At 39.5% G+C, this 17,784-nt stretch overlaps 1 protein-coding gene across 2 annotated transcripts in view; it reads right to left on the bottom strand.

Annotated features, from left to right (window-relative positions):
* The window catches only part of BMPER (BMP binding endothelial regulator), a 357,423-nt gene that overhangs the window by 237,612 nt on the left and 102,027 nt on the right, over window positions 1-17,784 (bottom strand). For both annotated transcript variants that reach the window (XM_082259179.1, XM_082259180.1), the window contains one exon: window positions 3,073-3,172. In XM_082259179.1, coding sequence (XP_082115305.1) covers window positions 3,073-3,172 — 100 coding nt within the window. The remainder of the gene's footprint in view (window positions 1-3,072; window positions 3,173-17,784) is intronic.

Genomic DNA, 17,784 nt, shown 5'->3' with positions numbered 1-17,784 from the left:
AAGCAAGAGCTAGCAAGAGACAAAATTCAGCAAAAAACCCAAACTTATCACGGCTGGTACAATGTATTTTGACATATGAATATTTTTGCAATCTCATTTGAGGGACAGGGAAAATGTTACTGTGTCTAGAAGAATACTGGTATCGGTGGGCCAGGACACAAGGTGATATCTTTGGAGCTATAGTATGATAATGTCATTACACTCTTGATGCCTTGACTGTTAACTGACTGATTAGGGGGGATATGATCAACATGTATAAATACATAAGGGGTCCATATAGTGAACTTGGTGTTGAGTTGTTCACTTTAAGGTCAACACAGAGGACAAGGGGGCACTCTTTACGTCTAGAGGAAAACAGATTTTGTCTCCAAATACAGAAAGGTTTCTTCACCGTAAGAGCTGTGAAAATGTGGAATTGACTCCCTCCAGAGGTGGTTCTGGCCAGCTCACTAGATTGCTTTAAAAAAGGCCTGGATCCTTTCCTAGGTGTACATAATATAAATGGATACTAAAATTTTTTTTAGGTAAAGTTGATCCAGGGAATATCCGATTGCCTCTCGGGGATCAGGAAGGAGTTTTTTTCCCCTGCTTTAGCAAATTAGATCATGTTTTGCTGGGGTTTATTTTCGCCTTCCTCTGGATCAACAGCGGGTATAGGATTGTGTATATGGGATTGTATGGTTGGGTTTTCAATACTGTTTTTTTTTTTTTGGTTGAACCGGATGGACTTGTGTCTCTTTTCAACCTGACTAACTATGTAAATAACTATGTAACTATGTTATGTACATTGGTACCTTCCATTTCTGTTCCTTGCTCACAGCTTCAAGGTCATCACAATCATCCCACACTAAAGGAATAATGAATAACTACTATGACCTAGGGGAAATGGTATCCTAAAGCTGAACTCCTGTTGATATACTGTACTTCAGTTCTCTAGTCTATATAGTTATTTGCTTGGAATTGAGCTTTAGGTATCCTCACACTATACTTAACCACTTGCCGACCGAGTACGGTAGTACTACTGCGGCAAAGTGGTTCGTTATCGTCTGACGACGTAGTATTAACGTCGTCAGACACTCCCCCTTCTGGGCGGCGCTTGCGCGCCGCCGGAGGCTCGCTCCCGCTGTTTTCATTCACAGCGGGAGTCGGGCCAGGGGAGGAGCAGCGGCGATCGCCGCTGCTCTGCCCCGATCGCCGGGGATCTAGTGTGGAGATCCGCCTGCTGTGTGTAAACACAGCGGGCGGATCTCCATAGTGACAGGGAGTGACAGATCGGACTGTTCAGCATAGCTGGACATCCGATCTGTCCATGACTCACACAGTCACCTCCCCCCACACACGTTAGTAAGCACTAGGCATACATTAACCCCTCCCTCTCCAATAAAATTAACCCCTTCCCTGCCAGTGTCATTTTTACAGTAACAGTGCATATATATAGCACTGATTACTGCAGTAATGTCACTGGTACCCCCAAAAGTGTCAAAAATGTCAGTCAAGGGTCCGATCTGTCCACCGCAATGTCGCAGTCCCACAAAAAAAATCGCAGATCGCCGCCATTACGCGTTAAAAAAAAAAACACCAAAAATGACAGAAATCTTTCCCTTTGTTAGTAAACGCAATAACTTTTGCGCAAACCAATCAAAATACGCTTATTGCGATTTTTTTTACCAAACATAGATAGCAGAAAACAAATTGGCCAAAAATTTTTTAAAAAATTGGTTTTTACATCTTTTTTGGGGGGAATTTCATATAAAAAAATGTTAAAAATATTGTTATTTTTTCAAAATAAACGCTCTTTTTTTTGTTTATAGCGCAAAAAGTAAAAATCGCACAGGTGATCAAATACCACCAAAAGAAAGCTCTGTTTGTGGGAAAAAAAGGACGTAAATTTAGTTTGGGTACGGCGTCGCACGACCGCGCAATTGTCAGTTGAAGTCGCACAGCGCCGAATCGCAAAAAGTGGCCTGGACGGAAGACAGCAAAATCCTCCGGTGGTAAAGTGGTTAATGATTGGTTATACCTGAGGAAAAGCCACATTTTTTACTTTGTGTTTAATTCATTTCATGAATGCCTAGTATAAGGCAATAAAGAGTTACATATGAACCTAAAGATCAGAAGACAAAATCCTATTAACTAGAATCCAGCTTAATGTGCATTGTAAAGATACGTTATTGTATAAGCACAAAGCAGACTAAACCACAAGCTAAAAATATACTACAGCATAACCCTCATCTATGAAAATTTGCTACTAGGCTACCCTTCGCTTTCTCTTCTTTTTTCATTTAAAAATTACATTTGACATGTGAAATAAACTGTACAAAGAAACATCTGCCACAAATGGTTTATAGAAGTTTTGATAAATTCATCCTTAGAGACAGATCTAGTCAGGCCAACACAAAAACACAAGATGATGCCAAAGGGACTTGCATTATTTCATCACAATTAAATGTGTCTGTATAACTCTCCGAGCTGCTGGTTTCACATCCTGATGTATTAGTATTATAACAGAAATAAAAATGTTGAAAAGTGGTAAGCTCCCTAATTAACACTGTTTTAATAGTCCACAGAGGCATTCGAGTGTTAAGCCAAATTTATTTCTAACAGATTTTAAGATCTGCATAAAAACACATTCATTTCAATTCACTGATCTAATGCTTAACACATTTCTTTATGTTAGACAAAAATTTGGATTTTATTTTTTGCATGTGCTCACTCAGATTAGGCTTTTTTTTTTTAATTAGAACCTATATCGACAAGAAGGAAAAAAAAAGAGCTTAAATTATGTCCCTGCAACATGCCAAATGCTCTGTAGGGTGACAGTCTAAAGGATATCTGTGTCTTCATGTGGTATAGGGCCATCTGTGGGGTTACTGAAGAGCTGAGACACCAGCTGTGATTGGGATGGCAGGGAAACATTTTTATTAAATGCTAAGAAAATGTAATTTTTTAATTATGGATAGACTGCTGAATTTACTGGCCTTGCTGAATGCTATGATAAACAATATAATATATAAATATTGTTGGATCATTAAAAGAGACAATGGGGAATACCAGTATAAAAAAAATGTGCACCTTTACAACGTTCACAGCAAGCTCCTCTCTGTTTGATAACCAAAGCACAATCCTTGGACACCACGGGGCACTTCTCTCTCTTGCAGGTCACTTCTTTGTTCTACAATGACATGAAAAAACACTTGCCATAAGTTTTCTTTGTATATATATATATATATTTCTCATGATACAGTTTATGTAACATTGAAATGTGTGTATCTTCTGATCAGCTGAATCTCAGTATACAGTAAGAAGTTAAATATCTGCTGTGCCTAGTAATAATAATACTCAAAAATATTTTTGAAAATTCAAGAAAGCAGCTAACACAATATTGAAAAATAAACAATATAGTAACATAAAAAATAGTGCAGCGCTGAATATTGTATCGAGCAACAAAGTGCACATCCAGAAAGAGTCCCAGTGGATATCATAGAATGTATCTTCAACCTATATAAAAGGACCACCACCGACACCCAATCACATAGCCTCTTACCATCACTACAAAGGTCTATGGAAGTGGTGTTTAACATTCAATAGGCAATGGCAATCTCCTCCAATACTCCTCTAGTGATCCCCTCCACGAACACAAAGTTTCATGATAACTCCTCATGGTCGTCACAAACCAATTTATGTAAAGATTAAAAACACACCCACATAATGTTGGTTGACATCAGCATACCTTTAAATGTCCATTCGGCGTTTCAAGCCAACAAGATGGCCGCCATGTCCCAGCATGTACCAGCTTGATACGTCTTCGGCTCCTCCCGTCTGCACCATGAGGAGTGTTTCATTTATCTTTATATGAGACGTTGTGTTCGTGGAGGGGATCACTAGAGGAGTATTGGAGGAGATTACTATTACCATTTGCCAATGAATATTAAACACCGCTTCCATAGACCTTTGTAGTGAGGGTCAATAACGCATGGTAAGAGGTTGTGTGATTGGGTGTCGGTGGTGGCCCTTTTCTATAGATTGAGAATACACTCTACGATATCCACTGGGACTCTCTTTCTGGATGTAGACTTTGTTGCTCAATCCAATATTTAGTGCTGCACTATTTTATTTATTTATTTTTTTAAATAATTTTTATGGGATTTTGCAAGATAACAAACAACGAAGAACTGTGATATATGTGGTACAGTACACATGGAACAATATAATGTAATGCAGTACAATACACAAAAAGAAGAGTGTGGGGGGGGGGGGAGTCCGTCAATCAAGAAATATATATCAAGGAATAAATATCAAGGAACATAGTGCCATATCAGGGAACACAGTACCATATCATAACGCCATTTCACAGAGGATATTCATACAAATGCAAAGGTAGTATACAAGCATGGTAATAGAGAGAATACTGTAGTTGTGAGCGGGGACAGAGAGGAGCTTAAGATAAGGAAAATGAGGGATTTGGAGAGAGTGTAAGAGTCTCCCACGCGCAGGCCGCCCTATTGGGTCTCCAGCCCGCGCGAGGGAGCTTCCCTTCATAAGGAAAAGGAACAATTTTATTGAGGTCCAAAAGTCCCAATAGTGGTCAAATCTTTTCAGAGACATATCATTTATAGCTATAGACCACTCACATTTGTGGTTGGTTTGCAATAGTGGGATGACTTCCTGCATGGTTGGGGGGTAGTAGTTTTCCATTTCCGCAGGATTAAGAGGCATGTAGCGATAAGTACATGTGTAATCCAGGCATGGAAATGGTATGGGCACTATTTTATTTTTGATGAATCTCAGTATAGCTCATTACAACAGATTTACGGGGTAATCCAACAAATTATAACTCCAACTCCAATAAATTGTAATTCCAACTCTGCAAAATCTGATAAGAAGTAGCTACAGTCTATCACAGGTATTTGATTAACTAACATGGACTCTATCCAATTGTATTTCACAAGTAAAAATCAGGGTATTTTAGCTTTTTCACAGTGTTTGTATGCAAAATATAATAAATCAGGGGTATCCTGGACTTTTTAGGCACAGTATTAAATAACACATCAGTATTTCTAATAAAAAAATACAAGTTTGATTTATACATAGATAAAAACATCCACACTTTATGGACACTTTCAAAGATTTGATACCATTGTATTGACACTTGAAGTTTAATGTCAAAGTTATAGCTATGAGAGATGAGCAACAACTTTTTGGACACCTTCGAAGATATGATAACATTATATTGACACTTGAAGTTTAATGTCAAAGTTAAACAGTATGTATAAAAGATGAGCAACACTACTATTGTATCAGCCAGGTTGTTTATGGATGTTTATGTCCATGTATAAATAGAAATTGTAATTTTTTTACCATAGATACTGATATGTTGTTTAATACCTATCAGTGCCTATATTGTGCCTAAAAAGGCTTGGATACCCCATGATAAATTGTATTTAGGATATAAACTACAGGGATTCTGGCAAATACAGTATACAGTCCTAAGGCTGCATTCACACTTTGGCGTAGCATTTTACCGCGTTTTTTACCGCGATTTTACCGCGATTTTCAGGCGTTTTTTTCAGGCGTTTTTGGTGGCAGGCATTGACATCTATCAAAAACGCTGGTAATCAGCCCAAAAAGAAGCTCATGTACTTTTTTCAGCTACAGGCGTTTTGCAAAACGCTCAGATGTGAACAGGGGCCATTTAAATGAATGGAGTTTTACTTGTTGGGCGTTTTGGAACGTTTTTTTTTAGCGTTTTTGGAGCTGAAAAACACTCAAAAACGCCCAGGTGTGAATGGAGCCTTAGTCACACCTCATTTTTTTATTTTTTTTATTACATGGTGTTTGGTAGTTCTATGGAACAAATTACTAGATTGCAGTATTTTAAAAACAATTGTTTCTAATTTTAAAAGCAAACCAAATTTTGGATAATTGCATTGGAGATGAGTGTGTTTTGACTACTTATTTTCCTGCTAAAAACCAGAAGGGCTTATATTTAAAAGTAATATTCTTATTTTAGAACAATTTGTAAAGTTTCAGATGTTTCATGTCTGCATGTCGTGAGTGAAAGCCAGTTCCTCTATAACCCATCTTAACTCCTGCATATTCAAGTTGTGTTTTTCCTGTATAAAATACCTCCAAAATACCACACATACATTTTTCTTTTTCTTTTTCAGATTTGACTGTTCTTTTGTTTAGTAGTATCTGCAGCAACCAGCATACATTAAAGCACAGATGCTACTTCTGCCTTGCAGCACTGGTACCGGTGCGGATAATGGTCAAGCCACTATCTGCATGGAGTTTGCATGATCTGTGCTTGCATGGGGTTTCTCCAGCTAGTTTCCTCCCATTTTCAAAAGCATGTGAGTATGTTAATTGGCTTCTGTCTAAATTGGTTTTAGTATGTGTGTGTGCTTGTTTGAATTGTAAGCTCCTTGGGGGCAGGGACTGATGTGAATAAACAGTATGTAAAGTACTGCACACATTTTTCAGCACTATATAAACACATGTAATAAACAAAAGTAAATAAACTGTCCCAAATTGGAGGCCCTGTTCTTCTTTTGGAACCAAATCCCTATTTTCCCTTTACTTCTCAACTCTCCCTTTTTGGTCTGATTTACAGACATCTGTTTAAAAAATGTACTATTTAACTATTAACGTGTTAAAACAACACTAAACCTTTCATTCAGCCTTTAACAATTGCATTTTTTTTTATATATATGCCCAAATACAGTACTTAGGATCTGTGATGTATGTGATAATGCTTATATTTTTAAAATCAATATATATTTTTTTATATATAGCTTCTGGTTTTGATAGCAGCCTTACAAGTAGGGATGAGCCTTAGGTTCGGACCAAACATATGTTTAGTTCAAATTTTGGCTGTTCATAGTTTGTTTAACCTTCCTAGCGGTATTCCCGAGTGTGACTCGGGGTAAGATTTTAGAGCCAAAAGCGGTAACCCCGAGTCACACTCGGGGTAGCGCTAGGAAGATCGCTGGATGCTGGAAGAGGTTTTACTTACCTTTCCTCCGGGATCCAGCGAAGACTGCGAGCGGTGTGCGGCGGCGGAGCTCTCTCCCGATCGTCTGCGAGCCCCGGCTTCCGTCTCCGGCGACGTGACGTCCGCCGGGGGTGGAACCGGCGGCAAATTCGAATGTAAAACACACCAAACACACTGATACCGTTCAAAATAAAAAAAAAATCACATTACATTGCCCCCCAGTGCCCTTTCCTGCAGTTTTACTGTACTTTTTATGTAAATATATATATATATATATATATATATATATATATATATATATACAGTATATATATATATATATATATATATACATATATATAAATATATATATATATATATATACACGTATATATATATATATATATATATATATATATATATATATATATACACGTATATATATATATATATATATATATATATATATATATATATATATATACATAATTCTTGTGAATGAGCAGCCCAAACCAACTGTATACATATTACCTAAAATCCAAAAGAATCATACCGCCAGGGAGGTTAAAAGACTGAACTAAGGAGGTGTTCGGCTATGCGCTGAACCTCTGACTGTGCAGATAGATCAAACCTGCAGTAGTTTTGCTACTGCTACTAAACATGACAGCTTCCACATGCTTCCGCATGCTCAACACCCCTTTTTCCCCAATTTCTTAGCCTGCCAGGCTGCATGCTTGGATAAGGGTTTGGTATTGATTTTTGGGGGCCCAACTCATTTTTTTCTCTGTGTGGGGTTCCCCCTTATTAACCATACCATACCCTGAGAGGGTCGGATATGGCATTTGGGGGGACCCCGCATTTTTGTTTTTTTAATCTCTTTTGCGTAGAGTTTCCCCTTGACATCCATTCCAGACAATCATTAAGGAAAAGTGGCTAATATACAGTATTTTTCTGAACAGACCGAACCAGGAAGAGAGATGGTGGGAAGATGGAAGCTCCCATGACAATGGGGAGCACCGGAGAGCATAGTTTGACAGGTAAGTATGCCATAATGTGCTATCATGCAGTGCCTACTAGCATGTTATGGCATAAAGCGCCTTGGGGCTCATTTATTTAAAATCAAAATAGTGACGTTTAATTCAGCTTTAAGAGAAATAGACAGCAGTAATAAGGCCACAGACATTTTAATACCTCTGAACGGTTTCTAAAAATAAGAAAAAAAACTAAACAAAAAAAGTGGTTTTAATAGCTGTCTGACCTGCACTTACACCCAATAACCTAATATAAAAAAGATTAATTTTTCATTTTAAACTCATGGTAATGAAAAACCACAAAAATGGAAGAAAATACTATATACAGTACATGTCAGGTTTCCTGAAGACAGACCTATTCATTACTGCCTTAAGAAAAGATCAATGAAAAACCTTCTGGTAAGAAATGCTAAGGATGTAAAGGCAAACTCCAATCAATGTTAAAAATGAAAGCCCCACTCCAAGCATTGCAAATAATTCTTGCAGTGAGGCCCCCATACTGCAATGGTTAAATGCTTGTTAAGGCTAGGAGTAGAGGAATAAGGTGTAATGCCCATCTTTTTCCTCACTCTAGCAAGTTCCCTACCATCTGTGTGACCCATCCTCCAAAGCCTCACTCCAACCAGTGATCTCATCAGGTACAATTCAGAATCAAGAGTCCTGCATTGTATGTGAGTATGTAGATGACCTGTCCACAACCTAGAGCAAAAAAAAAAGAGTACTGTCAACCCAGGGAGCAATGAATAAGGTAAATATTAAAACGTATTCCTCAACGTCTAGATTTAATGAGCCCCACTGCAAGGGTAAGTAACCCCTGTAAGGTTATTTTTTGCTATCTGTGTCCCAATGGAGAGATTTACCTTTATAAAGGGGAGAGAGCCAATAGGTGATGTGGATTGTGCTCTCTCCCACCCCACCCCCCTCCCCCCAACTAATCTCCTTCCTCTGCATTCAGAGCTGTGCAATCCTTGATCCTCTGTTAAATTCTGTGCTAAATGAGGCAGAGAGCACTGTAAAGTTCAGAACAGGCAGAGGCTAAGCCCGCACCCTTCCCCTCTCTGCTCCCCTCTGTACTCTTGATGGAAAGTCCTTAGCAACTTATGACATCATGGGATAATAGAACACAGTCAGGCGGCCAGCTCAGCAGGGGAGGTGCGGGCTGAGCTCTCTGCCTCTTCTGTACACAGGACTTTACAGTGCTATTTGTCTCATGTTGCACAAGAGCTAACAGAGGTTTGAGGATCTCTCAGATCAGGTTATTGCCACGGCACCCCTGAGGACTACTCACAGCACCCCAGGATGCCACGGCACCCCAAATGAGAAACACTATTCTAATGTAAGCATAGAGAAGCTGAACAGGAAGCAGGGGGACAGAATGCTAGGACAGTCTTTTAGCACTTCGCTGCTTCTTTTGTATATTTTTAGGCTCGATTGTGCCACAGTGCCTCCAGCTATAGATGTCAGCGATGGCATGTTTTAAATTTAATTGACTGCTTTATAAGAATATGTAAATATTTGAATGCCATAGCCACAGTTCTACTTTAAGTTCTTCCAAAAACTGTTGCCCAACTCTGCCTTTGTCATTTGGTGATATGAAAACCCCCGTGTGTGATGTAAGAGAAGTATTCCCATACACAGCCACTGCAAGCCCCTTGCTGTCTTTCTCATACAGAAAGGCTGATTTAAACATGCTAATAAAAAAATGTACTCTCACAGCCACAAATTAGAAATTTGAATGTGAGTAATCACAGGAAGAAGAAAAAGAGGATGTTATGCAGCACAGACTTTAGAAAGTTCTCTTCCAGGATCACTGGGAGCTGTTTGCTGGATTCTAGCTGAAGGAATTTACAGAGAACTCAAAATAGTTTAGGTGATTGTATCCATATTAGTGAATTTGCCACAAACTTACAACTTGTACTGTCTGTGATACTTTTTCTCTTTACACTAACATTTAAATGTTCAGGACAAGCTATCAGGCAGTAACCCTTTTCTTCTAAGGTCCATGAAGAACTCAAAAACAAATTCAATAACTTTCTCTACATTGGGGTCCATAACTAGATTTAGCTGCTCCCAATGGATCAATCAACTTTATATAAAGGTATCTCTATTGTCTTTAGTTCTTCCGAGATCAAGTGCAAATGTTCTAAAGGCCTCTGAAGTAAATGTTTGCTAGCTCATTTATTGCGCTTGAGACTGAGAAGCCCACAAGAAACTAACACCAACTAAACATTTTTTTCTAGAAACAGCATTCCTTTTAGCAAATAGCAACTTTGCCAGATTTCAAGTCAAATCCTGGTATCAGTTCCACTACCCAATGAAGCAGAAAGAGGAAAACTGAAAGTCAGCAGCTCTTCTCATTTTCATACCAGTGCCCACACGAAACATGTACCCAAGCTGGTTTGGTATTGCTATTATTTTTATTGTTAAAAGTTACTAGTCTCTTTTATTGGTCCTATGTTGATCTCTAGAGCTATGCCAGTCAAGTCCTGCAGTCAATGAAGCTATCCAATGGAGCAGAAATAGGTAAACCGAAAGTCAGAAACCCTTCCCATTTCCACACCAAACTGGGGACTGTCAGCGTACACAAATGCAAGTAAGCTTAATATTGTTAATATTTTTTGTTAATTTTAAATTACTAGTCTGTGTACAGGACACCGGGAATGTGCCCTGGATAGCAGGTACATTTCTTCAATATTTGAGTTGTTGTCCCCTTAAGGGGGCAGTTGCAGAGCTTTTGTGGTACTGGATTGTAAATGTATATTAGGTGCCCGGAATTTCAAAGGTTCAAAGACACTTGGGGGGGGGGGGTAGGAGAGAGCCTTCAAACTCTGACTACCGGGATTTTGGTCCCGAAGGGGTTAAATCCCAGGTGAGGGAGGCTAGAAAGGCAGCAGAGGGAAATCAGCACCTGTGTCAGGGAAGTGAGTGGAAGAGAGAGACTCACAAAGTGGGAGCTCTCAAACTAGGACACGGGCTGCAAACCCCCCTGGTTGGCCTGCCTGGCACCCTTACTTTGGAGGAGCCTAACCCCTGTATGGGACCGAAGACTACTGGTAAGCCTGCTTTTTAATTACCAATATCAGGATTTTGACTGTTTATTTACTTTGGCTGAAGTAAGCTGTCTTTTTGTTTAGCCGTGAATAAAATAAATAAATTGTTTTGCTTTTACCAAACTGGCTGGCGGTCATTCCAGAGCTATCCCAGGTTACATATGTTTTATTAGTCTTATGATGATCTCTAGAATCTTTCCTTTCATTACTTTAAATGGTCATTAAGGGTGCACTCCACTGGCACTTTTCACCAATTGAAGGTGTGGTTCAGCCGCCTGGTCAAGTTTATTTGTGTAGTGTGAGTGCTCTGAACTGCCCCCGAGATAAGTTAAGCATACTGTGCCCAGGACCACTTGGAAGAGGTGGTCCTGGGCACTATTCACTTGAGGTCCTGGTACAGTTTACTTCAATGTGCCAGAGAACAGAACTCGCCATAGATGATTGTTTACAGAAAAAGGGATCGCTGTGGTCTGGATGATGTAAGTGTGCCCTGAAATACTTCCTTCTAGTTTAGTTCAGTTCAGAGTACAGACCAGCAGGAGAGTGTGGAGAAATGAACTTGGACACGGTTCAGTTCAACAGATCCCAGTGGGAGTGCATCCTAAGTGTTGATGTTGGTTACCATTACATTTATTTTGTAATTCAGTCCAGGAAATCCTTTCATTTTTCTTAATGATTTATAAAAACAAAAGAAATGGAAGTACCAATGTATATATTGCGTTTTGTTTGTCATTTAAGACATGTACAATATACAAAAATGTTCTTAAGGTCCACACGCAGGAACAACAAATCTACCTTGTCATTTTTTTAAAGGGGTTGCAAACTTACCTTTAGCGTTTGTACCTATAGGTAAGCCTATAATAAGGCTTACCTTTAGGTACTGTAAATATCTCTTAAACTTGCACCGTTTAGGAGATATTTACATTGCAGGAAGCCGATAACATAATCTGCGCATGCGCTCTGAAGGAACGGCCGCCTGTGCCATTTCTTCAGAGCCCTGTGCCATGACTGATGGCTCCCGCCTGCATGGAGGGACATCATATGGCTCCGGCCAGTAGCTCAGCCGAAGTCCACAGACCCGGAAGAATGATGGGCAAAGATGGATGTGGCCTCCAGCGGGGAGGACCTGGCCTTCATTTGCAGGTAAGTGTCACATAATGTGCTAGTACATTATGCATTTACTTTGCAGGTAAAAAAAAAAAAAAAAAAGATAAAAATTGCAGACTTTACTTCCTCTTTAATGCAACTTAGGAGCAACCAGCATTTGCAGTTCAGCCTGTTCTCTACTTTGTTATCATGACACAGTAATTCATTTTTACAAGTGACACGCAGAAATGACTAAGGAATGAAATTAGAACAGCAAAGAAGTGCAAACAGTGACATGCCACTAGGGAATAGCGAAAGTTTATTATTTCAGCCGCCTAAGTCAATCCTCTTTCACTGTGCAAAAGGAAATGAGGTTCCGCTCATTCGAGGAAATGTACGATTCATTAACAACCAGAAGATACTTTGTATGTACAGACGTCTGACAGTCTTTCATGTCCAACAAAATTGTATTACTTGGTTATTAATTAGCATGTCACTCAGTTTTTTAGGAAGATCCAAGTAAATCATACTATATAAACAAAAATATTATCCTTTGAAAAAAATAAAATAGTTGCTGTTTTTTTAATTTATTTTGTTGTATGTATATTTTTACTTTTTAAGCCAGCACATATTAAAAAAAACCTGGTGCAGGCCATTTATTTCAACAGCAATCTTATCATAACATTATAAGCACATTTAAAGTATTTTATGCATGTTATTTACTTGTAAAAGCTTCCTTTGTGTACTATACACATCCAAAAGCCCTAAAAATGAAGTTGAGCACTGCCATCTGCAATGTGATGTCAACAGTTCCAAAGAGCCAGCAACTCCAGAAATCCTCTTTAACCACCTCAATACCGGGAACTTTCACCCTCTTCCTTCCCAGACCAATTTTCAGCTTTCAGTGCTCTCGCAATTTTGAATGACAAATCCTCAATCATGCTACACTGTACCCAAATGACATTTTTATCATTTTGTTCACACAAATAGAGCTTTCTTTTGGTGGTATTTATTTATTTATTCACTGTTTTTTTTTGGTTTTTTTTTGCAATATAAGCACAAAAAAGAGCGAACATTTTGAAAAAAAAAAACCAATATTTTCTACTTTCTGTTTTAAAAGAAATCCAATAAAATCAAATTTCATCATACATTTAGGCCAGAATGTATTCTGAAACATGTCTTTGATAAAAAAAAATCCTGATAAGTGTATGATAATAGTTTTGTGTAAAAGTTATAGAGCCTACAAGCTAGGCTATGTATCATTGAAAATTTATCAATACTGATGTACTGACTGCCTATCTCATTTCTTGAGGCCCAAAAATATCAGGACAGTACAAATACCCCCCAAATGACCCATTTTTGTAAATATGACAGTCCAAGGTATTTAGTAAGAGGCATAGTGAGTTTTTTTCAGTTGCAATTTTTTGCCCACAATAGTTTGGGTAATAAAGATTTTTTTTTTCCACAACATTGTCATATTAACAAGTTATTTCTTACACATGGCATAGATAAACTTGCAATTACAGCCCAAAATATATTCTGCTACTCCTCCAGAATATGGCAAAACCACCACATGTGTGACACTTTTCCACAGCCTGGCCACATACAGAGGCCAAACATCCAAGTAGCACCGTCAGGCATTCTAAAGGCATAAATTACACATTTCATTTCCTGAGTACCTATCACATTTTTGAAGGCCCTGGAGCACCAGGACAATAGAATTGCCCACAAAATGACCCAATTTTGGAAAGAAAACACCCCAATGTATATTCTGCGAAGCATACTGAGTCTTTTGAACATGTCATTTTTTTCCACACGTTTTTGGAAAATGTGGAAAGAAAAATTAAAACCTATTTTTTACACAAAGTTGTCAATTAATAAGATATTTCTAATACATAGCATGTACATAGCAAAAATTACACTCCAAAATATATTCTGCTACTCCTATTGAGTATGGCGATACCACATGTGTGAGACTTTTCCACAGTCTGGCCACATACAGAGGCCCAACATCCAAGAAGCACCTTCAGGCATTCTAAAGGCATAAATTACACATTTTATTTCCTGAGTACCTATCACATTTTTAAAGCCCCAGTGTTGATCACTGAGATGTGGAAAATGTTCACTAGGACAGATGTGGCAGATCACGGAGAAATGTGGCAGATTTTGACTGGGACAGACGTGGCAGATCACAGACAGATGAGGCAGATCACAGACCGATGTGGAAGATGATAATAGACAGATGTGTCAGATAATCATAGACAGATGTGGCAGATGTTCACAGACAGATGTGGCAGATAATGTGTGCCAGATGATCACGGACAGATGTGGCGGATGATTACAGACAGTTGTGGCAGATGATTACAGACAGGTGTGGCAGATGATCACTGGCAGATGTGGCAGATGATGTGTGCCAGAAGTGCACCAGATGATTATGGACAGATGTGGCAGATTATAATGGACAGATGTGGCAGATGATTACAGATGGGTGTGGCAGATGATTACAGACAGATATGGCAGATGAAGTGCACCAGATGATCACGGACAGATGTGGCAGATTATCATGGACAGATGTGGCATATTATCACGGACAGATGGGGCTGATTATCACGGACAGATGCAGCGGATGATCATGAACAGATGCAGTGGATGATCATGGACAGATGTGACGGATGATCATGGACAGATACGGCAGATGATCGCGGACAGATGTGGCAGATGTTCACTGTAACAGATTATTTTACTGGGACAGATGTGTGACAGGGGTTTTCACTGTGTTGGGGACACTAGCTGGGTGATCAGTGAGTAAAAAGCAGTAAAACAGCTTAATACTCATTGATCCCCAGCTGTAAGCACAGATCTGCTTTCCTTCTCCTCACTGTGTGAGGAGAAGCAGAGTGGTTTGCCATTACAACGGCTGTATTGACGTTACATGACAGCTGTGATTGGGCACAGCCGTCATGTGATCAGGAGGGCCAATCACAGAGCCCTCCTGCAGAGCGGTGTTACGCTGTGTCCTTGGGACACAGGCACATCGAGATTGCGCAGCTGCATGTGCACACGGCTGCGCAATCTCCCTCCTTATGAAGAACATTCAGGAACATCCACTCAGAAGGAGGAAGCTCCCACCTGTCTGTTTATATGCATTTGCCGGGTGGGAGGGGGTTAAAAACTTTTTTTGTAGATACAGGAGTGACAAAAAACATGCTAACACATTTCGGCAAAGTAGCCTTGTTCACAGCATGCTGTGAACAAGGCTACTTTGCGGAAACGCATTAGCATGTTTTATTATCACTCCTGTATCTTCAATAATGTCTTTAAAGAGGATTTCTGGAGTTTCCGGCTCTTCCTACTACTTAATTAGACACTCCCAGCTCTGTTTGTGGTAAAAAAAGGACGTCAATTTCATTTGGGTACAGCGTCGCACGACAGCGCAATTGTCCGTTAAAGTCACGCAGTGCCGAATCGCAAAATAGGCCCTGGTCAGGAAGGGGGTAAAATCTTCCGGGGCTGAAGTGGTTAACCACTTCAGCCCCGGAAAGGTTTACCCACCTTCCTGACCAGGTTGATTTTTTGCGATACGTCACTGCGTTACTTTAACTGACAATTGTGCGGTCGTGCGACACTGTACCCAAATAAAATTGATGTACTTTTTGTTCCCACAAATAGAGCTTTCTATTGGTGGTATTTGATTACATTTGCGGTTGTTATTTTTTGCGCTATAAAAATAAAAAAATTTTTTACTTTCTGCTATAAAACATATACAATAAAAAAAGAAAAATCAAATTTCTTCATCAATTTAAGCCAATATGTATTCTACTACATGTTTTTGGTAAAAAAAAAATAAAAAATATCCTAATAAACGTATGTTGATTGGTTATAGCATTTACAAACTATGGGATATTGTTATGGCTTATTTATTTATTTATTTTTTTACTAGTAATGGAGGCGATCAGCGATTTTTAGCAGGACTGCGAAATTGCAGGGGACAAATCGGAAACTAAGTGACACTTTTTGGGGAAGTGACACCAATACAGTGATCAGTGCTAAAACAAATGCACTGTCACTGAACTAATGACACTGGCAGGAAAGGGGTTACCATCAGGGGCGATCAAATGGTTAAATGTGTTCCCTGGGAGTGCTTGCTAACTGTGCAAGGGATGCTTTGACTGGGGGAAGGCAGTGGGGGCTTAGCTGAAACACAAGATCTCCATCTTCCCCTCAGACAGAAATGCGAAATGCCTTGTTTACATAAGCAGACCGCCGTTCTGCTTCTCTCGGAAATGATCGCCGTGTGCCTGCAAATATCAGACCCAATGATTGTCTCCTGCTGTGCCCAGTTATAGAGGAAGCAGGCTAGGGACAGCGTGCATGCGTGCCTTAGACTTCTCAGCGAGCCACTGAGAGCCTGAGCCGGCCGCTCCCACCCTTCCCACAGCCCAGCGCTCCAGTGAGCGCGGGGGGGGGGGGGGGGGCAAAGCAGACAGCGGTGACAGTCAGCAGTTAGAGTGCTGGCAGGGGACTCCAGAAGAGGCGGTTCAAGGCTGCTCTATACAATACTATTTAAGCTCCCCCACCAAGCAGATGTAGCCCACCCTCCTTTCTCAAAGCTCTATAATCACCAAGACCTAATTTTTGAAGCCCAGGGCAATGTTACATCCCTCGTCGGCCTTATCACCTGGCGTAAGAATAAAGATTTCTGGGGGGGGGGGGGGGGGGTACATTTGTTTAGAAGAAAAAGGGTAAAAGGACAGGCAAACTTTATGTTTAAGTTCCTTAAGCCTCGTACACATTAAAGGAAAATCGGCTGAATGATTGTCAGGTTTTTCTTTTTTGCATGCTAGTCTTATATCGAAAACCAATAGGTTATTAAAGTAATGAAAATTCTTGTAGGACATAATAAAGCTCCGGAAGTGATCTAATGTATTGTATTGTAAGGTATTTTTTCATTTCTGAACATGCGTGGTCTTGGTCTTCTGTTTTCTACAGATTAAGTCTGATATTGTACCAGAGAAATTTTTGTGATTGTCCCTTTGGATAATTTCAAATTAACTGTCCTGATCGGCTCTCAAAAGCTCTCTACTAACGATCAGATTATCAGACTATAGCTCTGAAAGCAGAACTTTTAGTCTGCATTTCTCATCGTGTGTTCTAAGCATTACTCTTTAAATTGAAACAGAAACAAGTATCCTAGCTATTTGTTGCTTTATAATGGAACACTGCCCAATCAACCATTATACAACCATGTTGTACAAGAAGCATAGTGGTCCACAGAAAATTATTTATTTATTTATTTTTTGAATGACACAATGCTTTATACTAATTTACAGTAGGTTTTCAGTCATTACCATATGTTGAAGCCCCAAGAGCAACTTCAAATCTAATATTCAATATGAATACACACACTGGCGTCCACTTTGGGGCTCTAAATAAATAATATACTGGTATGTTTTGCACTATAAAAAGAAATCAGAGAAAGACATATTTGCATATAGAGCAGCAGGGTTACGAAAGCTATATGCTGGTGTTCCGTGAAAATTACCTACCCGTGAGAAAAACCTACCCTCGTCACTTCCGGTGCACCCTCAGTGTCTGTAAAGCGGCGGTTACATTAAAACAGCTGTACTACAATATGAATCATCTC

This window comes from Pelophylax lessonae (assembly GCF_965119305.1).
Source record: "Pelophylax lessonae genome assembly, chromosome: 5".
In the NCBI taxonomy this organism is placed as follows: Eukaryota; Metazoa; Chordata; class Amphibia; order Anura; family Ranidae; genus Pelophylax; species Pelophylax lessonae.
The sequence above is the reverse complement of the archived record's forward strand: the minus strand, read 5'-3'. Positions and strand labels throughout refer to the sequence as shown.